Genomic DNA, 27,160 nt, shown 5'->3' with positions numbered 1-27,160 from the left:
ATTTATTCCATTGTAATCATGTTCATTTGTACATACTGGTCTTACATATTGGTCAAGTCGGTACATGATACCCTGCTAGGGTGTACAATATTGGATCTTTTGCAATTAGATACATCAAGCTTGTAAATGGCTTAAGTTTATTTCTGTATTTTATTATTTGCTAGATACATAGTAGATGCACGTAAAGATGACACGAATTATTGTTAAAATTGCAATCGCCCTATAATCATAATCAAATATGCCAATCTCAAGTTTTGATTGCAACATCTACTTTTAATCTGTCGAGAACCACATATTCGAGGAGGCATCGAAATACTTACCTTAAATATTGGAATAGATGGAATGATTTATCGGTCTGTAACCTAATAATACCGGATAAACTTTTTTTAAAGGTGACAATTGAAAATAGGCACCTCTAACCTTCGCGTTGTCCAAAAAATTGTGTGATAGTAGGTAACGACTTTTGTCAATCATGCAGTCAAAAGTAGCAGTGGGTCAGGTGTTCAAAATAGGGTAGGCCGATCGAAGTACCTAAGTATTTTACAGATAAATAATAATAATAAAGACAGTACTCGAAAATGGTCGTGCCACGCTCTATTAGGATCGATCTATCATCACTGACATATGTCGGTTCCTCTTTCTGCGGCCCTGACCACCGGCAGCTTGGGCTCTGCCCCGCTGCTAGCGGCACCCTAGGTTAGGTTTTTTTACAATGTGTTTATATTTTGTTTGTATTGTTTTTGTACGTGTTTTTGTTTTTTACTTTTATATTCATGTTATAAAGAACCTAACTTAAGAATAAAAATAAATAAAAAGAATAATAATAAATAAATATTGTAGGAAATTTTTACACAAATTGACTAAGCTCACATTGACACGGCTCACACAAATTGACAAGGCTCAAGAAGGCTGAGGCTGAAGATGACGCCAGCATAGGTTTCACCAGGTTTCAAATGCTTGTTTTTTTTTTTAATTTTATGGCCCGTATGCTCCCTTTAAGCCAAATCATATAGAACAAAAATAGAAACGGGAAACCTATGCTGGCGCCATCAATAAATACCTTTGACAGTTTTCAACCCAGCCAAAGAAAATATTACCTTATAAAAAAAAAGTTTATTTATTTAGATAACAAGATCCATTTTGTTAGTATTCTACAAATTAAAACCTAAAAACTATGTTAGTATTTGTAACTCACTAATGACTTATGATTATAATGTACGTAGCCGTACAGCGCCATCTATATTAGCTGTCCTAAGGCCGCTCCAGACTACGCAGCGCGAGGCCGCGAACGCGAATGTGGAGTCGATTTCGCTGATTAGCGAACTAGACTCCATACTCGCGTTCGCGGCTTCACGCCGCGATCCGCGCACGAGTGTGGAGGGCCCTCTAGATTTAACACATATCAATGAACATTTACTAACCACTAACCCTTACAGACGAGGTGTTAGAAGAGCGCAGTAAGTACAAGGCGATCGCCGAGGAGGTGGACCAGACGTTCGCCGACCTGTCCGGCTACTGAGCAAGTGAGCAACTTAACGCGCCGCCATCTTGCGTGATGTGGCGGGAAAATGATTAAAAACTAAACGCTCGTGCAGAGGGCTCTATGGATATGGTCTAACCACAAATTAAGGCTTCTACAGACGGCACAACAAATGGCATGCGATTTTCGATAATTGCCGGCTTACGCAATGTAGGTATAACTAATCGCATGCGATTATGGGTGAGGTTTGTAGAGGCCATTAGTCTGGCTTTATTTTAACAGTAGAAAAAGGCGGCAAATTTAGCGGCAAATTTTATAAATGTAGTCGAAAAGGTACGATCTCATATGAAGAATTCGAATGTCGCGCCTTTTTCTACTGTTTGACCTAAAGAGGATCAAATCCATGGGCGCCTTCTGTACCGAGAATTAGTAATTTTAATCCTATTGACAGCGCGCACTGCGGGCTCAACTTGCTTTCTACTTCTTTATATTATTATTTTGCGATGTGCACATGAAAAAAGAATTATGATGAGTTTTGTATGTGACTAAGTAGAGTGGCTTAATGATGAGCAATCTTATAAATGCCTAATACTTATATGGTTGTTAGCGTTCACCTTAATATTGAAATATTATTGTTATTCACAATCAGCCAATGTTAAATAAAAAAAAACATCAAATTTTAAAATTGTAATTTTTGATATCTGTACAAAATTGTTATTTAGAAGAAAAATGGAAACAAATATGTTTATAATTGAATGTAAAACCGGAAAAATCAAATTGAAATTTCAAATTTATATCCTGAAAATTTGGCCGAAGTGCCCTTTTTAGTAGATCACTGCCGATTATAATTGTAAATTTTAATGTAATTTAAATATTCGCATGTTAAATGAGATTCTAATTGATTATTGTGTTGCTTTTTACTTTTAAACGTACGAACGAATGTAGTTTTCGTAGGTTGCGATTTTCATATTTTTTTATCGAGTAATTTTATTGAAATACATTTATTTAATGAATTAGTAAAGATGATCTTATGAAGTAACATGATTGTTTGCTATAAGTCACAGTATGTACGAGTAGGTATGTTTTGGATTATTCGTGAAATGAATGAGTGAGTTTTTTATACAGCTAAGTATTAGACTGATTAGCGCACAGTTTCTAAATCTAGAAAGTGGGACGTTGCTTATTTTACTGTAAAAAATCGCATCCGATGGGAAATTTGATAAAAAAATATTTTGCCAATAAAAAAAACAGCGAAAAAAAGCGTTTTTTTCTACTCGTCGACTGTAATGGTTAAATTAAGATTTCGTATACCGAACTATAATGCGTACTTTTCATGTATGGTCTCCCAACTGAACTATAATATTCATTTACGCTGTAGTCAACTATACGATAGTGATATAATCAAGTTTTTCGATCTCGTACCGCACTTAGGCAACTCAGCAAGCTTCGTTCCCTAAGCACGGTACTCGACTAAAATCTCTATTATATCACGATTCTATAAAATACTATTTAAAGCGAAATAAACAATATAAATACCTATTCCTACTAGAGTTAGACCAAGATAAGTTTGCAATGATTTTGACTAACCCGCACATATATATATATATGAATCTAGCGTCTACAAATGGAACTGTTTCAAACCGCCTCTCGCGTGCTTACTTAGATTTTGTACATCCTTTGGCAAAATGTTAGCGCTTGACTATAGTCCTAATTTAATGTGTGAATGTTGTGTTATTTACTTATTTACTATAACTAGAACTTAATGCTTAACCCTTTGAATGCCACGCGCGTCTCTCGACGTCTTTGGCGGTCAACACTGTTATTATTACTATTTGTTACTATAGAGACGACATACCAAACAATGAAGTTATCGCAATAACAATCTGTACTACGTGACCAAAACGTCGTAAGCGCCGTAAAATTCATGGCGCTTACGCGTTTAGTTCGCGAGAGTTACGCTCCGCTTTACCGCGGTTTGATGCCAAAACACCAGGAACTCATGACGCAAAATACTGGTTCTCTGTGCCGGTTCTATACGTTAGTAATAATAGTTCAATGGCGGGCAAAGGGTTAAAATGACTTGAAATAAAATAGGTATATTTTATAATATTTTAAATGTTTAAGCTTATGTTGGTTCCATCCCTACAACTTAATGACTGCTTAGTTTGTAATGTAGCTTCCTTTTTCAAGAAACTTACCTGCTGTATCTTTTCATTCCAATAAAATATACTTTTTACAATAATTTGTTTTATTGAGGCCGATTTCGCTTTCGCTAGGGTTCCGTACCCATAGGGTAAAAACGGGACCCTATTACTAGGACTCCGCTGTCCGTCTCTATGTTTGATGTGTAATTGTGACAAAACTAAATTGAAATTGACTGCCTATAATGGAAATGCAAACGTAAATCTTCTGTTTTGTATTAGTTTTTCACTTTTGCATTTGTACCTACTGTTTGTCCTCTACTTTAGACCGTATAATGTACCTAGTCTGTATAATACTGTCTGTTTTAAATTTTACAGTGTATTAGTTCGCTTTAATGCTGTGTAATTTTTTGCATCAATAAAACAAAACCGGCCAAGTGCGAGTCGGACTCGCGCACCGAGGGTTCCGTACTTTTTAGTATTTGTTATTATAGCGGCAACAGAAATAGATCATCTGTGAAAATTTCAACTGTAACTATCACGGTTCATGAGATACAGCCTGGTGACAGACAGACGGACAGCGGAGTCTTAGTAATAGGGTCCCGTTTTTACCCTTTGGGTATAGGAACCCTAAAAAAGAAAAATGTATCATGGACAACGTTAATTTTTGGGGTTGTCGCGCCGCTGCAGTGCATCGGGCATGTTCGCGGAGGCGCGCACTGCGTGCTTCTTCACCACTGCGCAGGCGGTGCACGTCCTTGCTCTGCAGAGTGCGTGCTAGCCCCAACACCATCTTGAACATGATCTCCAGCAGGTTTGATTGCCTTTACATGAACCACTGCATGTTAATACATATAAACAATAATGTAAAGCAAGGAATGAATTATTGGATTTAAAGAAAATGTATATTTTAATCTAAATTTTATTACTGACTTAATTTTAATGTATTGATTTGATTGTATATTTTGAAATTGCTGACATTTTAATTATTTTTAACTTATATATATTTAATTTTTTATAAGACAATAATTTTGCAATGTTTTTTTTAACTACACATTATTTTTATACAAAATGTTATAGTTTATATTTTAATGTTTTATAAATGCCAGTGACGTCCAAATATTTTTTAAATTGCTGTTTTTTACATTGTAATGTTGTTATTATTTAATAGATACCTTTTAACTTATATTGACCCATATTGAATCGATCGGCTTTTCGATGTTTGTCAGCGCGTAGCAAAATGTTACTCTACGAACGAAATGAACACGCTACGGCCTACGGCGTAGCACATGTGCGCGAAGCTTTGCACCCATAGGGTCACGCGGAAAACAGTGAAAACGCTCCGGAGCGGCATTCAGATATGAATAATCAAAACTGGAATTGTTATTTGGATTATTAAATTTAAGGGCCACCCCACACTAGCGTCTTTTGAGCGTAAGCGCTATGGAAAATGGCGTCGCTGCGCAGTAGCGCCAACGTTGCGTCGAGCAGCAGCCATAGAGTTGACTAGACGGCGACGCTCGGAAGACGCCTTTAAGGAGAAGAAGGAGTGTGTAATAATGAAATATATGTTCTCATACTCGCAGTAAATACATAAAATTTTCATTTTGTTCGTTTTCCAAAACGAATGTCAAGTATTGTTATTAGTTTTTCACCTCAGCAGCTCGAACAAGCCTACTTTCGTCACTCCCTGGAGTGAGAAAAGTCGCACTTTCCTTACTCCAGGGAGTGAAACAAAGTAGCAATTTAGTGAAGGCCATGAACTGCCACTTCATACTTCTATTACAATTTTTTTTGTTTCTCTGTATAATTCGAAATACATTTTAACCTTTAATATGTTCTCACTACTGAGGTGAAAAATTGTATGTGCAACACCAGAGCAAAGTTATTTTACATCGTGTTTTTGAGTCCCTCGCTACGCTCAACATTCTAACGCAATTGTAGAATCTTTCACTTTCTCGGGACTCAAAATAAACACTGGCAAGAAAAACCAACTTTCCTCTCTTGTTGCACAAATAACTATTGCTTTGACCTATGATTCCTGATGAATGATGTTCTTTTGGAAAAGCACAAGTACAGATGGATTTTCGCAAGTAAATAGCATTAACTTACTGCTAGTCTAGAAAAATAATAATTGTACATGTTACTAGATAGTAGTAACACTATCAACTCAAACAAAACATACAACTGAAGAGTTGTTTTTAGTACCTACAAGTACCAATAGTATATCGATACACGTTCAATCAACATACGAATTCTGGGTCTGGCTGAACGTCCCAACCTGCGCTTGCCAAAACACTGCCAGTCGCAGACTGCCCAGCGTCTCAGGGCATACCAGTAGGCCGAGCACATGATTGGCGCGACAGTATCTCGCCGCGAGATAGACTACCCGTCTTTTACTACCTGTATGAATTAAAGAGGGACGGGTAGTCTTATGTCGCGGCGAGATACTCTCGCGCCAAATGTGCTAGCCCGGCACCCGATCCGATTCGCGATTAGCGTATGCGATTTTTAGTGTTTTTATTAAATTTTTATGTTCCCAAAAGCTATGAAGATTAAAATGCCTACAATTTTGATAGGTACACCAGATAACTATGTTGTGAGTGTCGTGACCGGCTTTGGACGAAGTCAGAACTAAAAATTAGGCTACGATCCCCAACTTTCGGGTACAGGAGAGTAAATGTTGAATTTAATGTCTACCTATGTATGATTCATCAACGCGTAATTATCTTTAATCCTATTATGGGGTTCAAAACACACAGACACCGGTCTTTTTGGGCTGTTACTGCACAGTCTTTAAACGCTGGTTCTAATTATAATTTAGTATTAATTAGAAATAGTGAAAAATGATTGCTGTACATATTTAATTAAGGAAAAAAAAACATTCAAAAACAGTCGGTTCCCTAACATAAGTATCCACTTTTCTATACTATTAGTATGGCAACTTGGTTACTTGAGTTGGGGAACCGACCATACAGTGTCGTGATTAGAGGTAAATTATGTTTCTGGTATGTAACATATTGAAGTCATTTCGATGTTGTCTGATGAAATACGTGTAGATTATATAGGTTCATATAGCCAAGTTAATTCTTAGCATACCTAATATTTGAACAGAAATTACTTTTTATCGTTTATTTACCTAAAACTAGTAAGTAGGCGAGTTCTTATAATGCAGGTAAGAATTACGTTTATTATGTTTGTTTAACCCTTAAATGCATAATGATGTATATATGCATCGCATATTTGATGGTCCGTGGCTCAATATGCAGCTATCCAAAATCACATTTATTACTTTTATACAGCATGACACATCTATTTCAATTTATTAAAAAGTTATACAAAAAATCATGCATTTAAGGGTTAACTTTGAGATCGTTTTAACCAGTTAAGGACTACGATAAACAAGTAACGCCGGTAAACTCGTTCAGCTTTTAAGTTTAACGCAACGAATACAAACAAACTTTATTTACAGATACCGTCATAGATTATGTTACCGCGATGAAAGCATAATCCCATAGCGTTCGATACCGGCTAAATATAGTCCAGGCGATACAGCAAAATGGAGAAAATTTGCAAGCGTGCGAGCAAGCGAGACCGTTGACAAATCACGACAGATTTAGCCGGCATTGACTGCGAGCAGTGCATCGATCTATCGACCCGAACCTCGATGCATCATCGTTATACCCTTTGAATTGGAATAGTTTAATAGCTGAAAAGGCGCGCGAGAGCGTGACGGGCAGCAGAGTCTCGCTATCGGATCCTGGATTTTTGGCACCGAAAATAGCAGGGCGGGCGCTCGGTGTGCGGCGCTCACGCAGTGCGTGTCGCTCCGCCGTGTGAACAGCCCGCTCGTGAGGTGAGTGAGGAGCGCGGGTACTCCACCGGGGCCGGATTGAGGTAGTGTCCTGCCTAGGGGCCCTCGCTGTCCGCGACCCTACTTCAGGACTAGTACTTGGCTTAATCCGGCCCTGCAGCCAACCACGTTGTGACCAGGAAGTGGATTTTGTGCCTGTGCAGTGTGGAGTATCCTAACTCTGGATTGTGTTCTTTTTTGGGTTAAGTGACGTCACGGTGTGAAAGTGAACGCGATGCTTCTTATGGTGCGCCCGCGCTACAGTGACTCGGGTTTCAGCGGCGGCGCGGCCTCGCTGAAAATACCTCGTCCCGCCCACGCGCCCGCCTTCGTTTCGACCTATTTGTGGCATGCGCACGGACGTTTATTTAGGAAACGCCTCAATTTTTATTTAGAATTAGACATGGCCCATATATCAAGTAATTAGGGCGCTCTGGAATGTCACTGGAGCTTTACATGTCGAATGTTTCCGTTTTTTAATGATCTATTTAAACTCTTGGCTCACACAGAGTTAACATAATTTTACTCGAATTCGCACACATTCACACTGTGAAACACGCTTCAAAACGATATAATGCAACTTTACCATAAACTAGGGTTTGAGCTTATAATCGACATGACCTTTTTAGTGGAAAGTATCACGTAGAAGCGATATGGTAGTTAACAGCTGTAAGTGACAGTGGGGAATGTTGGCACCGGATCAAACGGGATCTGAGGCCGCTTCTGAAATATTTGGGCCGGAGATACTTTGATACAAGTGGTTTAGATTTCAGAAAAAAATAAAAATAATAGGTAATAGTAGGATATAAATACCTTGTAGAAGTTTTTAAACTGGCGGAAACATGAATAAGACTGAACCATATTGAACATAGGTATAATCTGTGCATATAAGAATTAAAAATTTAGCTTTCGATAGATCCTTTCTTATTTATTATTTACCAACTCGGTTTAAGAGTAAGTTTACACGATAAAGTTTCGTCTTATTTAAACAATAAGCGTAAATCGTGATTCTTTGGTTCAAAACATGGCTTATTAGACATTTAATTTCTAACATGCGTTCCTTCTAAGTGCGTCGACATCAAATGTATATAATAAGTATATTTGTGCGACACGCACACGCACGCACAAATACATATAATAAGTATATTATTTAGACTGTTCGCTTTAATATGTTTTTCAACCGCAGCTTAATCGCGATAACTAGGTACTTAGTAGAAGTTAATAAAGTTCGGTGACCTGAGTGACCATCTTCTATCATTTAAAACATTAAAAATACGATATAATGTATTTAAATATGGATAAATGATTTTTTTTATTTGCATTAATTATTTTTATGATTTTGACCCATGTTCTTTCACTGATATGCGTTAAAATTGTTAAATAACAAACGAAACCGTCAACGCCATCTATACGACGGTAGGCCAAAGCTAGTAGTGCCCTCTGAACGAGAATCAAATTTTCTTGATTTTCGAGGCACGTTTTTTCCTTAGACTGTATCCATCTATTACGGAGTTATATCTATCTTTGGTAGAAGTTAATAAAGTTCGGTGACCTGAGTGACCATCTTCTATCATTTGAAATGACAAGGATGCCTTACATTTTTGCTATTTATAATAGCTATATACCCGTAGCTAAGTGAGCTGTTGAAGTAAAGTTACTGACAGATTTTTATTTCACATATCTTCATTCTAGTTCCAGTTAACTCCCTCAATTAATTTTAGATGAATTCGACAACATAACAACATTGTGTGTTTTTATCATAAACTCTAGTTATAGTTGGTCAAACCAAATTGTCAGTAAATAAGAACAAAAAAAACTATACTCATCCTTTTCTTTTGGGTGCTAGTACTAGTGTAAGACAAAGATAGTATGATTCTCTCTGTCTGATATGTTTGAAATAAGACAGTCATTTGATAAACTATAGTTGCTACTTGCTAGATAGTTAAAATATAAATGAGTATTCACTTATTCAGTAAGGTAGATCTATTAAAAACCCGGTTTGACTTTCGAGTCCGCAGCAAGCTCGGTTCTCCATACAAACGTAGTTACCTACCCTCTCATTTTAAAACGCGTAGCTAGATTGCTATGAAACTTTGTACTTACAATAGGATAAGGAATATCTATGCCTGTAATTAGTTCATGTAGCTTCAGATACCATAGTAAAGAAAATACAGCTAATTTAAGTTTTTCATACAAAACTAGTTTTTGCTATATTTCGTTTGTTTTATAAGCTGGAGCTATATAAATTAATTATAGGTATACGTCATGTCATTGTATGTGCAAAGTTTCATTACAATCCAACACTTAGTTTTTAAATGAGAACGTAACTCCGTTTGTACGGGATGATGAAATTCGGTTGAGCTTGCTACGGACTCTCAGCGCAAGGCGAAGGAACATCATTTGAAGGAGTTTTTCTTGGCCGCTACGGCTGTTATAGGTGGGCTATTTGAAATAGGTTTTCGTCACATTACACAGACAATGGTATTAGATCTGACGTGGGTTTTAACGATAGATGGACCACGGCTTTCTGCCCACACGTTGGGCGTCTGCCAGATAGAATTAGCGAGGATGTAGTTAATAGTTTACGTAGCTTTGGAATTCAAAAAACCGGAGAGCATCAACAACACATTAATCAAAACAGAATCAATTGGAACAGATTGTGGAATGACGTCAATGAGGTAACTTTTAAGAATAAACTGCGATATCAAGAGCGAAAATTTCAGATATTGCAATTAAAAATGCAAAGTTTTGTATGACGGATATGTCAACATATTTACGATGTCACAATCTGTTAAAAGTAATGGAATCACGCCCTTATACACTTGTAAATTTAAATTCAATAAAAGAATCTTGAAAAAAATTCATACTTACACAAACACAGTGCGCCAACTGTCAGATACCTATATCGTTTTTTTTACCTATGTATTTTTTAGCCCCGTATATAATTAGGTGATAAAACGTAGGGTGACTGCTAAAGTTATTAGCCACTCTTAACATATCAGAAAGAAACAAGGCATTAGAAGTCTTTTTGTTTTGTTAAATGGCCAATTACTATGAAGTGGCCAATAGCTATGCACAGTCACCCTACATGTTTTGCGTTTAGGATTACATAGATCAAATGTAATCTGGACGCTTTCTGCCGGTATTTACTAGTACTACAGTCTATAAAACAATGCAGTCATTCGACCAAGCAATCGTGCGGGGTGCGAGGGGTGGGTCGCGCGCACCCGAGCTGCATACATCGCCATTGTTAGTAGCTCGGTACTACTTACAGGGCTAGCGTGTCTTATTTGAAATGTTTGGTATGTTTTGTTGGTGTGTAAAAGGCTGTGACAACCCTACTTTGGTGTGTGCGTGTGGGCGGTGTCAGCATTTACGCAAACATCAAAGGAGGAATCGTTTCCTACTCTCACAAACGTCATGCTGTTAAGTTATTATTTATTATTGTAAATAACTAAGTAATAAGTAAGTAACTTTAAAATAGTCCGATAAGATATTGTAGAAAATAAATGAGGGCGCCACTTCCTGTGTATTTATGACGTAAAACATGCCACCATTTAGTATGGAATTTTTTTAGTTCCATTTTATTGAATTTCTACTATTTTATGTCGCACTAAATCTGGCATTTAACAACACAACTAAACTAGTAGGCCAGCAGGCGTATTATGGATGGTTTTATCCACGTGATAAAATAACTGTCACTTTTGATCACCTCAGGGTTGAAAGTGACGGATACGGTTTTATCACGCTGTCACGTAGACAAGAACGACCATCATATCCCTACAGAAGTCTCAGTACAACAGGTGCAAGTCTGCAAGCCATATTGATTGATACGGGCTATTTTAATCTTCAATAATTAATTTATATGTATGATGATCAGCAGCCCAGATCTACGGACAAAAATAATAACTGTGCCGCTGTTCAGTGCCAAGGATTTTGTTACTTTTAAATAGAGAAGGGCCGAATATGAAGTTTGCGAATTATTCGGTTCATCTGTATCATTGTAATAAACCATTTGAAAACGCTTTAATTACATAAGCAGCCTAAAGATGAATCGATTTCCCACTTAGGTAGTTCCCGAGCAACCAACAGATCAAAAAGCAAGGGACTCACAAACAAACGTGGTTGACTGGTAGAGAATGCCTCAAGGCATTAAGTCCGCCTTTTGTACTTGTTCTTGTGCAATAAAGTTTAAAATAAATAAATAAATAAACAAACACTCCAAATAATCAAAAAATCCTATAAATTCAACATACGTATTAATGACAACGGGAAAAAGTTACCTCATGGGATTGTTTACTTTAAAAATCCGGAGGAGCTTACATTTTACAGTTTTACAAGACAAACGTCATAAAAAATATTTGCCGAATATTCGGCCCATCTCTACTTTTAAACAAACACCAACATAAATAATAAATTAATTATCATACATATATTTATGTTTAACCTAAAATAAACAAAATTTTAATATCAACAATGACGACCGGTCTGGCCTAGTGACCCTGCCTGTGAAGCCGATGGTCCTGGGTTCGAATCCCGGTAAGGGCATTTATTTGTGTGATGAACACAAATATTTGTTCCTGAGTCATGGGTGTTTTCTACGTATATAAGTATGTATTTATCTATATAAGTATGTATATCGTCGCCTAGCGCTTTGCTTAGTTTGGGGCTAGGTTGGTCTGTGTGAGATGTCCGATGTCCATGTCCCCTAATAAAAATTAATAAAAAAATAACCAAAAATGTTGGCCATAATTAGCGTAAAATCTACATATACATATAATATACGTTCTTTAACAGCCTACATAATGATCGCGGATGAAACAACGCGCCAAAGTATCTGCCACCCAGGAATATTTTTCCAATGAGGGCTAGCGTTTCTCTGCTCACCAGTTGGCGCCACTGTTGATGGTGGTCCAGAAAAACAGATCTCAAAATTCTTCTATCCTTTTTTTTATAAAATCTATACGTTGTAATATACACAAAGGTATTTTAACGTCTAAATTTGCGGTTTTTTCAACCTGTTTAATTTTGCATATAGTTTAGTTGGCACTTTTAGACCTCCATCTACACTAGCGCCGCTAGCGGCGAAATTGAGCGCGATAGCCCTCATTAAAGATACTCGTATTATATTTCTACAGCTCACGTTCAGAAGTACATATCTCACAGTCTAATTGTTCTACATATACAGACATCTCTTTGTTAAGTTACTAGAGATTGGTTGATACTTTCGACACGTACTCTGATCCGGTACTTTTGATAACGACTGTACCATCTTTACTTTCGGTTCATTAAAGTCATTTAAAATCACGAATCGTTACCGGGATAAATTAAAATTTAAACAAATATGAGTTATGAGTATATACGAGTATCGCCTTGTATTCGGAATAACTTGTTAAAATAAAATACTAGCTTATTTCTATAGAAATAATAAATAAAATGGTTTTTTTTTCTTCAAAAACTTTAAACTTATATATACTAGGTTCGCCAAACTTGCGTTTAACGGCGAGATGATGCACTCAAAACAATCTGTTTAAATTATTATGAAATATTTTTTTTTATAAGACACAAACAAAAGTAAACAAAGCAAGTAAACTTACATAAGTACAGTAGAATACCGAAACTTGACGCCTCAGCGATTAAGAAAACGGATATTCTGTGGAGTCCAGAAATATCTTCACGTCATCCTGCCGACAGATGTTTTCGCAATCGTCGAGATTTGTTTGTATTATATAGCTTTTAATGCAAAGGAACTTGCGTGAATTATAAAAAAAAACATTTATTTCGGACAATTCGGAATCCATATATCACATATCAAATATAAAATATTAAAATTAAAATACAATCAACTTTAGAAATTAAATTAAAATTACAACATTGTTTAATTGGCTTTTTGTTATTTACTTATATAACTATTGTATAATTAATAGCTGTTGGTTCTCCGAAAATAAATAAATAAATAAAAAAATTAAAATTAAAACAGAATTAAAATAAATAGTTAAATTTGAATTTAAAAAAATTGATTGAAAAACGAACCTATTAAAAAAATTAAACATATTAAATTAAATTAAATTAATTTATTAAATTAAATTAAATTTATTTATTTATTTGAGAACATTTTGAGCTAGCGTTATGATTAAACTAGTCTAGTGTTTACTCGTAATTGTCAACGTGTCTTTCGATTAGGCACATTTTAAATCGTATGCAAATAATGTTTCTAATAATTTAAACAACTTTTTTCGGTGAACTGACGTAAATCTTTAAAATAATGTAATATTGAGCTTATGACAAAAATATCAAACCGTATTGTAACTACACAAACTTTTTTAAATTAAACATGGTTAAGTCGATATAACTAGGTACATAAAGTGAACCCGAATGCGTTTAATTATTATGCACCCATCTGGTATTGGCCCCGTGCCAGGAGTTGCATAATTCCATGCAGGAATAGCCATTATCCATGTCATGACATAATTTGGTGGGTTTGGTTTATCAAATCCTTTATTTAAAATGACATTATGGAAAAAGACATCGTATCGCTAACAAGATGGACAATCCGAATTTACCTAATAAGATGTTATTTGGTTCTTTTTTAATAGGTAGTCATTAGTTATTAGACATATATATGAACTAAGAATATACAAAAAAAAACGGTTTTCAGTACGTTTACTAAAACTAATGCATTTTACATAATAACACAAAATGATATGGCTTAATAATTCTTAACATTGGACTGATTAAGAAACATAAAATACCTGCTACAATAGTGCATTTCGATGCTAGTGCGGAAAGTATGTCATTACTTCACGAGTACCGAGACTCGGGACGAGTGATGAATGACATTTCCACACGTGTATCGAACGACGTTTTTTAATACAGTTGCGAAAAAATAAGAAAAGCAAAGTAAGGAACAGAATTCGAACACTACTACTACTTATAATGATGAAGAGGTAAGTAATAAAATATGAAATATGCATATTTTTCGTATTCTTACATTAACAGTAGGTTTTTATGTTGATTACGTTTAAATGAAACTAATATTAACACTCATCAATAAGTAGTCATGTCATGAATTGGAACAAGAAAAATTAAAAAAAATTGGAAAAGTAAAAAGCACTAGTTCGCGAAAACCAACTTTCCGCACGCTAAACAGCCACGAAAAGTAGAACTTTTTGAGCAACTGTATTAAAAAATCTATTGTAATACCAGAATCTTGCATACCTAAATATTAGGCTCCTGACTGAAAGCGACACGTTATGAAATCTGGGCACGAAGAAAGAACCTGCATATCTAAAAAGTAGAGCAAATCTACGAGGCAGACAGAGCTTACCTGCTAAAATAACAGCCAAATGAAATTAGTTCGCTGAAGAAAAAAAACAAGATCACAAAATGTAACGCAGCTCCCGTGGCGCATACTAATGTGTTCCTAAGATATTATGATTTCAGTTTCTGAACATAGAAATAAGAAAGCTTTCTATCTGCGTCCCTGTTATTTTCATAATGCAAGAGCGATAGAGTTACATAGACTTTATTCAAATTCGATCCGTCTCGTTCTTGTTCTTAGAGAAATACTTATTTCTTAATGTTACTTTTTAATTTTAATTTTTCTTAATTAACCGCCACCAAGACCCTCGAGGAGAAGGAGAAGACCCTCACCACCACCGAGGCTGAGGTCGCCTCCCTCAACAGGTCCGTACTTATTACTTAGGTAGCAATTGAACGTTATTAAAAATACATTTGCTCAATGTACTATTCGAGTTGTTATTACCATATAGACAACATACCAAACAATGAAATAGTCGTAATCACAACCTGAATTCATGGCGCTTACGCGTTTAGGTCGCGAGATTCACGCTCCGCTTCTATGGTTTGATGCCAAAACGGCAGCAACTCATGACGCAAAATACTGGTTCTCTGTACCGGTTCTACGTTAGTAATAATAGTTCAATGGCATGATATAATATTCCAATTACAGCTCTGTATGTGAAATTAAAATATGATGTAATTGGTCACACATCTGCTAAAACCCTATTTAATAATAAATGCTTCCACAATATATTAATAAAACAATGCTACATTTTTTTCAATAGCACCTAAATACTGTGTAAAAACTCGGGAAAGTCTACATAAATAAAATCTTGTGTAAATTAGCCAAAAATGATTCATATGGACAAAACCAAAAATTGTAAAGGGGCCCACTGATTACCAGTCCGCCGGACGATATCGGCCTGTCAGTTGTTCGGAACTGTCAAAATTTTGTTCTAACTGACAGGCTGATATCGTCCGGCGGCCTGATAATCAGTGGGCCCCTAAGTTACAAAAATATGTAAAATCGTAGGAACAATTTAAATTGAAGTTGCTCTTGGAACTTGAATGTAATTAAATCACGACAAATTAACAGTAAATATATATTTCATTTATTACCTACAGGAATTTGGCAAAGAAAATTAATTAGTTACAAATAGGAAGGTATTTATCAAACATATTAGCTCGGATATTGCAAAACAACTAGGTATCGTGCCAAAATTGTGAAATATTTAGTGACATACCGACAGCCTTGAATATCGGTAATTAGATTTTATATTACCAATACAAGATGTTTGACAAATCTACTACAAAAGGTGTCACGGGAGCAGACGCATCGATTTTACGAGTCTACTATCAAATACTTCATGCCACTACCTAATAGATTAGACCCCACATAGACCCCTGATATCCTGATTATGACTTTATAAATAATACATAATTTTTCATATTCCAGGCCCATTGGCGTATTTTCTGTAGAAAAAGCAAACACACAAAGCCGCCACCATGGACGCGATCAAGAAGAAGATGCAGGCGATGAAGCTGGAGAAGGACAACGCCATGGACAAGGCGGACACCTGCGAGCAGCAGGCCAGGGATGCCAACCTCCGCGCCGAGAAGGTAAGGCTCGTTGGAGAAGCTGATCTTATACTATCAACTCATACTTACATTTGAGCTAAGCTTTTCTTGCGTGTTAGATATTAAATATTTCGTCAACTATTTTTTTTATATTAATCCTATAGACCATAACCTTTCATCTGTGGCTTGTCAAAGATGTGCTATTTAAATAGTGACCTTGAAGTTCAAATTTTGAATTTAAAATTGCCGCAAAAACTGATGCCCGATTCGGGTCTCCGACAGATGAAAGGTTAAGGCTGTTTATTTGAAAGCCTTTTGAGGGCTTTAAACATTAAATCTAAAAGCCGGAGCAACATAAGCCTATTATATTCCATTTTACTTGCCTTTATAAGAGACAGGATACCTCCCGTGATCCCTTCTGTCAGCTCTACGTCAGAAATCGTATCGATGGTTTAAAACAGAGATGTCTTTCCAGACGCTGTCTTATCCAAAATGTCTTCTTTCCGTAGGTGAATGAGGAAGTCCGTGAGCTTCAGAAGAAGCTGTCGCAGGTGGAGGAGGTCCTCACCCAGAGCAAGAACCAGCTCGAGACCGCCACCAAGACCCTCGAGGAGAAGGAGAAGACCCTCACCACCACCGAGGCTGAGGTCGCCTCCCTCAACAGGTCCGTACTTATTACTTAGTACTTATTACTTATTACGTCCGTATAGGTACTTTTGTATCCAGCACTTACCTATAGGATTGCGATTCTATCATCTCACATATCACGTCGTGCCTCTCCCTTGCAATTCAATTATTCCATCTTAAGCAGAGATTCCTCTCTGACTTATGACTCGATGTAAAGTAAGGAGTTATTTAAATCAATCTTTGGCTATATACCATAGGGTTCCAGAGGTTAGTCTGCCTCATTCCACGTTATAGGTATCATGGGAAAACCAGTTTAAATTTGCACTTTGTTGTAAACAATTTGATAAGTTTTCAATAGCTGTTACCACCGACTATTATGCAAGCTCTATGTACTCACTTTAATTTAAGAAATTATGAGTTTTTGTTGCCCATGTAGAATTTCTATACCTTCTGACCATAGGATCTAGCACCTAAAACGTCTAAAATAACGCGATTTGTACTAATGTGTTGTTCTTTACACAGGAAGGTTCAGCAGATTGAGGAGGACCTTGAGAAGTCCGAGGAAAGGTCCGGCACTGCCCAGCAGAAGCTGCTCGAGGCCCAGCAGTCCGCTGACGAGAACAACCGGTCAGTACCAAACTAATTTAACAGTTAAATCCTGCTCCATAAGGCCGTGCAAGTGCAAAAGAGAAATCATGATTCCGATGATTTTACGACCTGACTGGTCACTTACCCCCTCATTCATAAACGTCTACTAAAGTTGAGAAGCCGCTAATAATCGTTCGTCCCTTTCCGACGTATTGGTATGATGGAAAGGGACAAACGATTAGTAGCGGCTTCTCAACTTTAGTAGACGTTTATGAATAAGGGGGGTTAGTGTATAGCGTCTTCGTCTGTGTAGAAGTTGTTAAAAAAAATTATCACTTTTTTCACCCCCTTATGGACTGGCATGTACGGCATGGCGTGGCGTATCGCTGGACAAGTTGACATAGCTGTCAAAACGTTCACGAAAGTCGGCGTCTTTTCTGTGGACATTACAGAAGTTAATGATTTGGAATATTTGGATACCTACACTTTTCTAACAATTTCATCATATTTACCATGCATTTACCTTTTTAAGAAGTAGATGATTTTAACATGCCTTTAAGGATTATGTAACTTAGGCTTTAATGTCAGTTTATTTTATGATGTCCATAGAAAAGACTCGAAACCATAACGCCAACTAAAAAGTTCTTGACAGCGTAGATGGACTTTATTTAACTTAGGTATACTTACGGGGTGTTGTTGTTCCAGTATGTGCAAGGTGCTGGAGAACAGGGCGTCGCAAGACGAGGAGCGCATGGACCAGCTCACCAACCAGCTCAAGGAGGCCCGTCTGCTCGCTGAGGACGCCGACGGCAAGTCCGACGAGGTACATTCCTTTTTTATATTATTAGATAATGTTACACAAATCGATCGATTTACTTAGATGGTTGGCAGTCCTTAACTGTACGTTTCTCCAGAAACGTCCTGTCTGGCACAGCTAAATTGGAATTAACTGTCGCCCGCGGTATTTCCGGACCGATGAACGGGTTAGGGACTTTTGCGACTGTCATTTCACCTTCCAACACAGTTTTTCATATTTTTTGTTGAGAGGAAAGGGAGTAGACAATGTGACAGTTACAACTTCTCAAGGCTCGTCTTTTCAAGTGGCGCATGATACTGATGCCGTCGGAAAGTTCTCCTACTTTTTAAACATTCCTTTCAACTTCGCTATCTTCAATTCTTATTTTATTGTACCTAGCTATTAATTTTATTCTTTAGTGTACCTAAATATGTGTATAAACATGTAGATTTCATAGTGAATGTTATACTCTAAATAGTTACATTGTAGCCTGACCTACTTTTCAACATTTATAGCATTTATATTATAAGTTAAGGAAAGTACATATAAAAGTAAAAGGAGCAATAAATGTAAGTAACAGGGGCAATAAATGTCCATTTAAATATAATTCACTAGCGACCGTGAAACGGCGTCAAAGGACGCAATTAAGGAGCTGAAGTTGCTGTACTTCAGCTTTTTACTGCCACAGATTTACAAAAGCTATTAGAAAGTTAATCAAATAAAACTACAATTTAAATGTTTTTATTTCCTGTTCAATTCGATATCTAAGAGCGTTTTTAGACTTGGGCCATAGGACATTCTCTAGCAGCTCATCATCCGACAACCGATGTCGGATCAGACAATGTGAAAACGCTCTAATAGGTCAACATAATTTTATCTATTTTTGTTTATGTTCCGGTATCACGGTGTCTTTATTTTTTTTTGTCAAGATAACAATTAATGTTGGACGTAAATACGATAAATTACCAAATTTCAATCAAAGTCGAAACGAACTAAAAACGTATAAATTAAAAAAAATTATAAATAGAAAATGTATACAATTTTGCCCCTGCGCGCATTCTTCGCTGTACCGTCTTCAGTCACCAGTAGTGTCTACTGTCCGCGCGCCAATTCCGTGCATTACAAAATGACACCAGTCACCATCACTCTGTCATGACGCCCAACATTCCTAACATTCCTCAGCCGTGCACGGAATTCGCGCGCGGACAGGAAGTTTACATGTATATGTAGATAGGTGTTAAGATTATGCAAACATTGGTACTAAATAAGCTAATGTGATGTCCAGGTGTCCCGCAAGCTGGCCTTCGTTGAAGACGAGCTGGAGGTCGCCGAGGACCGCGTCAAGTCCGGAGACTCCAAGATCGGCGAGCTTGAGGAGGAGTTGAAGGTAACTTGGTGATTTAGTTTGGAATCACTTTAACCTGGGTTTAACCTCTTGTCTGTGTATAGTAAGGATCAAGACCAAATTTTTATTCTCCTTGCATTTTTTCGGGAACGATTTTTTTGTGTTTTATAAATAGGGTAGGGTAGGAAACAGTGGCTTAGCTCGAACAGTGGCTCAGTTGCCCCAATATCGCCTCTATCGTGTTGGAATTAGGTTGAGTAAGCCTCTGTACCCGGCTATTTTTTTCCGAGCCACTGTTTCCTACCCTACCCTACAGCACAGATTTCATAGAAGTTTGACGTTCTTTCCAAAACTTCAGGTAGCTAAACATTGCGCAAGATATCAGGCAGTCGCTATTTAATAAGCTCCCTACTGACCTGAAAGACATTACGGATTTGTTTTTATTTAAGCGTAAGTTGAACTCGTTCTTATTGACTAGATGCTTCTTAGTATTGGGGAATTATTTGATAAGTCGCTAATTTAAGGTATTTATAATTGTTATTTATTTAGTATTAGTTTAAATGGTTTATTATATTATTATCGATAAATTGTATTTAATATGATTTCTGACACAATGATTGTATTGTTTAAGAATAAAATAAATGAAAAATGAAAATGAAGCTCATAATATTTAAAATCGGTGAAAAATCCACTTTGCCAGAGCTCAACGAGGGCGCGGAGTTTTAGGGTCGGCAACGGGCACGGGCATCTCTGGAGTTGCAGGCGTCCATAGGCTACGGAGACTGCTTGTTTGTCACCGACGTATTATAAAACTTTTTTTTATCAATTTTTTCCTTTTCAGGTCGTAGGTAACTCCCTGAAGTCCCTGGAGGTATCCGAAGAGAAGGCCAACCAGCGCGTGGAGGAGTTCAAGAAGCAGCTCAAGACCCTCACGACCAAGCTGAAGGAGGCCGAGGCCCGCGCTGAGTACGCCGAGAAGACCGTTAAGAAACTGCAGAAGGAGGTCGACAGGCTCGAAGGTACGATCACATTGTCTATGGTCTTTGTTTTTTTTTTTTCATTTGTCCAGGAGGCCTGGCCAAGATGGCAAGCGTACATCAACGAACACAGACAGAGAGAATCATACTGTCTTTGTCTTACGCTAGTAATAACACCTAAAAGAAAGGGATGAGTATAATTTTCCTGGTTCTTAGTGACTGACAAGTTGTGTTTGCCAGACTATAATAGAAAAAAAATGTTTTGGGATAACACGATCGATGATGCTACGAAAAGTCACGTGTTATCATACATTATTTGTGTTAAGAATGGCGTTTTCTATCAAAGATTGTCATTTTGGCTAGGCCCCCATGCCCCTATTTTATCACGTTGATAATTGTTGCCAGTAGGCCTAGCACAGGAGGGGCGCGACAGCATCTCGCCCGCGAGATAGACTACCCGCATTTTTCTAACTGTATTAATTAAAGAGGGACGGGTAGGTTATCTCGCGGACAAGATACTGTCGCGCCACTCCTGTGCTAGCCCGGCTGACATTGACATTCACCGTTCATAGCTGGTCCAACAAGTGAATATTGATGCTTTGTAGCGTCTTTACTTACAGACCAAGAAATGTACCGGAAAATGTCAGTGTCAGACAGAGGCTACCGCAAAATTTCTTTATCTGCCTCTCTATGTCTTTTAAGTATGCAAGAGCGATAGAGAGGCTGGCAACGAAATTTCGGTTTCCGTTTTTCGCGGGAAGGCCTCAGGTGGCAATTGCCATGATGGTGAAATAGGCGCTTGCTGGACAGGATTAGGCTGAGGACTTTGAGATGTCACATATGCTCATGAATTTCATGACACAGATTTCTAGAGTTAGACCAAGAAAAGTGCAGAGATTTTGACAGCACACAGCCAGTGTTATTTACACGTCATAATTTCATAGAAGTTTGGCGTTTAAAATGACACCAGCAGCGGTATCATGGTCGCCTTTTTGTCACTTGTCATATCATGCGTCACTTGTTAGAGCATGACAAGTATGGTGACAAATGATAGACAGCCGTCCATCTTAGCCCCCCTGCATTCCGTGTGCTGTCAAAATCTCTGCAGACTTTTCATGGTTTGATTCTATAATTTTACTTTTGAAGCATTTTTCAGCGGATTAAAAATGATATCTGTACCCAGACTTTAATTGTTTACTAATGACTTGAATTTTCATCACAAATTGTAATACGAAGCGCGCTCTTCAAACTTAATTAACGCTGGATCTAACAATTAAGGAGAACTTTATAACTTCTCTATTGAAGCTTTTTAATCAACTTTAAAACTAGGTTCTTCACAACAATGCATTAAAATATTATGGAGTACTGATTGATATATGATAACTAAACAAACTTGATACCTACCTAATGCTATTCTACTTATAACAGAAGTAGACTATAAAGCGCTTTTGCTGATTTTTTATTGGCATCAATAAGAACTAAGATGTGTTTTCAAAATTCACCATTAAAACTTAAAATCACGGCGAGTTTAAATGATTATTTGATAACAGAACTGTTCTTACTTTATACTTGAATCTACTCGCGTGATTTTAGTTTTATTGGTCTATTATTGTCACTTAACACCATTTTCCAGACTTGTTATTCAACGAGAAGGAGAAATACAAGGCCATTTGCGATGACCTCGACGGCACATTCGCCGAACTTACAGGATACTAACCGCTTAAAGCTTAGTTGAAGACAAACCGTCCAACGCGCTTTCCGTAGCCCATAGCTTTAAGCCTATTACCTCTTGTTGGTGCTCCCAAACTGGCAGTTATATAACGTCATATAACATAGTGTAACAGGCACAATATGATAGTATTGATAGTGTTCTATTATGTAGATCCTGTCACAGAATGTAATATAGTGTTATATAACTGCCAGTGTAGGAGCACCATGAGAATTCTTCCTTGCTATGTAGGATAGGAGAATGGGTGCCGTCTTCTATTTTACTATTAATGCTTTACTTTTTTCACACTAACTCTATTTTAAAAAGATTCTCGACGCGCTGAACTTCAGAGGCCAAAAATTGTCTTAATAATTTTTATTTTCCATCAAGTTTACTTCGATCCTGACTCGCTGCAAAAGGAACTATTATTATCACATAACACCATTTTCCAGACTCATTGTGGAAAGAGAAGGAGAAATACAAGGCGATATGCGATGACTTGGACGGAACATTCGCTGAACTCACAGGATACTAACCGCCCTAGCTTAGTTTAAGACAACACCGTCCAACACAAATTATCCGTAGAGTCCATTTGTATGCCCTTCGAGGAGTTTAGACTTCTCGCCTACGCGTGATTACGTGTAGCTGATGAGAGAATCAGCGCAGCCATTTCCGTTTTAATTTTCTTTCTCACTAATCCCCCTGTTCTTTAGAGGATTGTTGATATTTGAGCCAGAACACATTTTTATAACGAGCGCATTTATTGTTCCTCGGTAAAGGACTAAAATTGAATTGGCAATCATTGTACCTAATACTGTTTTCATATTTAAAACTGTATTAACGTAAAGTGTAAAAACGTGTTCTCTTACTCCTGAACGTCTGCAGAATTTTGTCAAGTAGTTTAGCTTTTAAACAGAAAATAAAACTGTCTTTTGGGGCAACTTGTGACAAGGTATTTAGGTAAAGCTTGCAAATCCTTGTCACAAGGGTTCTAAATGACGACGGTGGTTTTTGCAAAATGGATGCAAAAGGTGTTTTAATGCATGGAAATAAAGTTCTAATTCCGAGCATGCTAGGACGTTCAGACAATCCTGTATAGATCGCATAGTTTTAAGGCCCCGCTTTTCGTGTTGTGACTAACATGTCTTACGCTTTGCTGCTACCGGCGGACAATGCTTTCAAGGTACTGGTTGTTCTTAATTAAATTCTAGACTAGTTAGGGCAAATAGACAAGTTCGGACATCTGTTTGAACTTTTCTATTCGCCACAATTATTCTAAAGTAGAATTTTAAAAATAGTGTAGTAAATAAAGCCGACGCTTGCGCTGCAAATTAAATTAAATTAGTAACATAATAATTCTAGTAATTTTCGGATTTCACAATTAATATTTCATATTAAAATGCTATAACTTTCAATTCGCTTTTCATGAACTAATTTCACCATCTATTTAGACGATAGAGCACCAACGTAGAGCAGCCAAGTTTTTTTTAAATTCTAATAAAAAAATGTCCGTTCAACAGACGAGCTGGGCATCAACAAGGACAGATACAAGTCCCTGGCTGACGAGATGGACTCCACCTTCGCCGAGCTGGCCGGATATTAAAAAAAAATAAGCTCCCGCGCACTCCAATACAAACCCACGAGCCATTTCTTTCTATCACACTTGTGCGACAGAGAGAGACTCTTGCGTTTGTCTATGTAACAATTCATACTGCTGCCTGCAGAAATGGACATCGACTATCGTGATGTAATAATATTTATTATTTTATGTAAATTTATTTACGATTTTCAATAAAATTAATTTATAACATCTTTTGACTTCTTATTTTAGTTTAATCCATTTCTTAACGAGGACCAGTAATAATTAAGTACCTAGTACCTATGGTAGTATGGTACTTCATGGTCTTAGGAAAGTCTTAGGTGCTAAATACTCGTAGTTACATTTGACACTAAGTACTTACCTACCTACAGTCCTGTTAAAAAAATGACAACCTGGCAGATAAGTGTCATTCATTTCGGACAGATGTTCAATAAAGCTTCATGTCGCAATTAATTAATCCACTAGCCTCCCACCGCACTCGAATATAAAATAAACAAAATAAAACCCCAGCTGCTGTAACAAAAAGTCTCAGGAAACAACTAGAAAATAAACTATGAAACCGGAACCACATCTGTCACCTGTCAACCGCACAATTGGCGGCAAATGACGTCTTTCCGCCGCAAGATGGCCGTCGGCGGCGCGCGCAGACTCGGCCGCGGTCCGCACACGCGCACTCACCTTCTACCCCAATCGATAGTGCAGCCCAAGTCGCACAACAGCCTGTTGGCCGCGCGAGTTTCACGACGTATTTCTGATCTGAGAAGATTTTTCGGGACTGAATAGAGTGCAAAAAACGTCAAGGTGTCTGTGTCCAGCAGTGTTCTGCCAGGGGCCATCACTATGAAGATCTTAGCAGCGCCCGACGGGCCTGCGATCTCGCCCGTTGATCCTTGTAAGTTAAAGTTAAATAACAAGTATTTAAATGAATCTATCATTATCTTATTAGGCTTAATAATCAATCAGAACAATTTGCTGAATATATTCTTCTCCGAGAAGTTTTTAATGACCATCAAAACAGCTGGAATAAGAGTCAGCAAATGATGCGCAATAACATCGGATTGTAGACAAAATATAGACCTCTTCGCCCTGTGGGACCATGAGGCCGATTTTTGAAATTCGAACGCCCGATTTCGTCGGTCGAAAATCTGTGGAAAACGGCGAAATGTTATTTTTGAAATACGAGGAATAGAAATTGAGAATCTCATGATATTGACAGCTCGTTTTCAATTATATTAGTAGAATTTAAATGTCTAGTAGTGGAGATATATTGAAGGGAACCACACGAAATCTGAGCGCTCGAAATTCTAAAATCGGCCCCGTTTCACTCTTATTAGATAGGACGAGTCTCAAATACATGATTTAAGAAAAAAGATAGGTAATTTGTGTAACAAATGTGTTCTATTGAGTTCATTTTCTTCACATTAGTCTTATAAAAGAGTATAGGTACTCAAGCTATGCGAAATAATCAAACTAAAGGGGCCCACTGACTATCAGTCCGTCGAACGATATCGGCCTGTCAGTTGTTCGGAACTGTCAAATTTTTATTCTAACTGACAGGCCGATATCGTCCAGCGGACTGATAGTCAGTGGGCCCCTTAAGGCTCTATTTAAAACAGTCAGGCAATAAAAGTACTTTCATATTTTTCATTCGGATTATGTTGTTACTTTGGACCAAAGGTAATGGCCATTATAATGAAATTTTCTGTTACCAACTATGACACAATGTATAAAAAAAGTTTTTTTAGGAGTTCCTGTTAATCAGTAATATATCTTGAATGTAACTAAATGTCGTGTCGAAACCAGTTCAAAAATATAACAAATGAAGGGTATACGGAAAGAACATGTCTAGTCACTTTTTTTCGGAAAATGAGATTTCCATCTCAAACTACTAGTTATATCTTTTGCTACCACTGTATAATATATTTAACACAACTTTTTTTTTAGCTAAAAAAGACCTGGTCACGGAATTACCACACATTTTGACATGGTTCCAAATTTTAAAACTGCGATTACACAAAATGTTACTAAAGTGACTAGACATGTTGTTCTTTTCGTGTACCCTTAACTTTATATAATTAGAAACGGTCTCCAGCTCAATCGTGAGTTCAATCTTGTTGCGCAAACACAGCTCCCGCAAGAAGGCACTGCAGAAACTGAGCTTCCCTTTCCTCATTTCTCCAGCAGAAAACGTTGAATTTTCTAATTGAATTTGGTCGTAGATTTTGGTCAGTTAATTCGCACCTACTTTCAGTAGTGTAGCCTGAACTAATCTAGCCGTGGGCGGAATCACATCTGCGAGGCCCTTTTCAATGTGTATTCCCAAGGTAATAAAAAGGTTGGCTTTGCGAGGCCCCTCTTCGCCCACGCCTAGCTACGCCAATGCCTACTTTAATTTAAGAAAGTACCTTACGGCGACGTGGTTTTGTAGAATAAATTTTAATAAAATTTTGTCACCTCATCTTAACTTTCTTATTCGGGTCTAAACAATATTTATAATGACATAAAGATTTTTTTTGATGACAAAATCATAACTTTTTATACAGCGTGTATTTTTAATACAACCGCAAATTGAATCGAGGCTTAGGTCTTCTCAGTGCCATGAAACGGTTTTAAAATATGTTTTAATGAAGCCTTAAGTAACAGTGCGATTATAAAAAAAAGTGATGAATTATTTTACAAGGAAAAATAAAAAATATATATAATTCAGTAAAACATATGAAAGTTTATTTATTCATACTAACTACTTACCCTTAGAATATACGGTCGTAATAAAATATTTATACGTATAAATAGCATCATAAATTATAACTAAGAACTAAATTATATAAATAAATAAATCACATATTAAGGATAATTTAAAAGTTGATACTTTATTTAACATATAACACAAACCGAGCTATATCCTATAAGTTAACAAGTTTCGCTTATACATAGTTTGATAATCCCAAGCGCATCTAACTTAGTCCATTTTAAGCGATATGGATAATCCACCAAGCCATCGAGCTAACCGGGTCATCCAAACACTCACTATCACACGTAGAGGCAAGGCTCTGGCCCAGTAGACAACATGCCAATCGCTAACGCTACGTAGCCAACGAAACACAACTGTCACTGTCACACTAATATAGAAGAGTGATAGAGAGACACAGTACTTCGATGGCGAAG

The 27,160-nt window shown here is 37.1% G+C and overlaps 3 protein-coding genes and 1 long non-coding RNA gene across 12 annotated transcripts in view; 3 read left to right on the top strand and 1 right to left on the bottom strand.

Moving 5' to 3' along the window:
* The window catches only part of LOC134748901 (tropomyosin-2), a 37,874-nt gene extending 36,282 nt beyond the window's left edge, over positions 1-1,592 (top strand). For 2 of the 7 annotated variants that reach the window (XM_063683767.1, XM_063683763.1), the window contains exon 10: positions 1,437-1,534. In XM_063683767.1, coding sequence (XP_063539837.1) covers positions 1,437-1,519 — 83 coding nt within the window. In that variant the 3' untranslated portion in view covers positions 1,520-1,534. Of the gene's footprint in view, positions 1-1,436 lie in introns of all 7 variants that reach the window. The other 5 variants (XM_063683755.1, XM_063683754.1, XM_063683770.1 and 2 more) reach the window with 5 other exon arrangements.
* The window catches only part of LOC134748928 (uncharacterized), a 448,425-nt gene that overhangs the window by 148,982 nt on the left and 272,283 nt on the right, over positions 1-27,160 (bottom strand). The gene's annotated exons all lie outside the window — the stretch shown is intronic.
* Positions 7,319-24,207, top strand: LOC134748917 (tropomyosin-1). Of its 3 annotated transcripts, XR_010128443.1 has the most exons (9): positions 7,319-7,477; positions 16,233-16,396; positions 16,864-17,018; positions 17,504-17,608; positions 18,275-18,392; positions 19,651-19,752; positions 20,552-20,729; positions 22,848-23,578; positions 23,916-24,207. XR_010128443.1 is itself a non-coding variant. In XM_063683789.1 (8 exons), exons 2-8 carry the CDS (start codon positions 16,283-16,285, stop codon positions 23,996-23,998), a joined length of 855 nt encoding a protein of 284 aa, XP_063539859.1. In that variant the 5' UTR covers positions 7,319-7,477; positions 16,233-16,282; the 3' UTR covers positions 23,999-24,207. The 3 variants fall into 3 exon arrangements, 2 of the variants coding, with proteins under 2 accessions (XP_063539859.1, XP_063539860.1); XM_063683789.1 differs by lacking the exon at positions 22,848-23,578; XM_063683790.1 differs by lacking the exons at positions 22,848-23,578; positions 23,916-24,207 and adding an exon at positions 22,321-22,466.
* LOC134748911 (synaptotagmin-4) overlaps positions 24,487-27,160 on the top strand; it is a 37,887-nt gene continuing 35,213 nt past the window's right edge. Inside the window, exon 1 of the mRNA XM_063683782.1 lies at positions 24,487-24,887. Within this exon, the coding sequence (XP_063539852.1) occupies positions 24,836-24,887 (52 nt within the window). The 5' untranslated portion in view covers positions 24,487-24,835. The remainder of the gene's footprint in view (positions 24,888-27,160) is intronic.

Source organism: Cydia strobilella, chromosome 17, assembly GCF_947568885.1.
Source record: "Cydia strobilella chromosome 17, ilCydStro3.1, whole genome shotgun sequence".
NCBI lineage: Eukaryota > Metazoa > Arthropoda > Insecta > Lepidoptera > Tortricidae > Cydia > Cydia strobilella.
Note: the sequence above shows the minus strand (reverse complement) of the source record. Positions and strands in the feature narration are given on the sequence as shown.

Bases quoted from the DNA above. Each gene is read 5' to 3' on its own strand.
- LOC134748917 (XM_063683789.1), top strand. From the start codon at position 16,283: ATGGACGCGATCAAGAAGAAGATGCAGGCGATGAAGCTGGAGAAGGAC. The intron at 17,609-18,274 runs GTCAGTACCAAA...TTGTTGTTCCAG, and splicing joins TCCGCTGACGAGAACAACCG to TATGTGCAAGGTGCTGGAGA. The intron at 20,730-23,915 runs GTACGATCACAT...TCCGTTCAACAG, and splicing joins GGAGGTCGACAGGCTCGAAG to ACGAGCTGGGCATCAACAAG.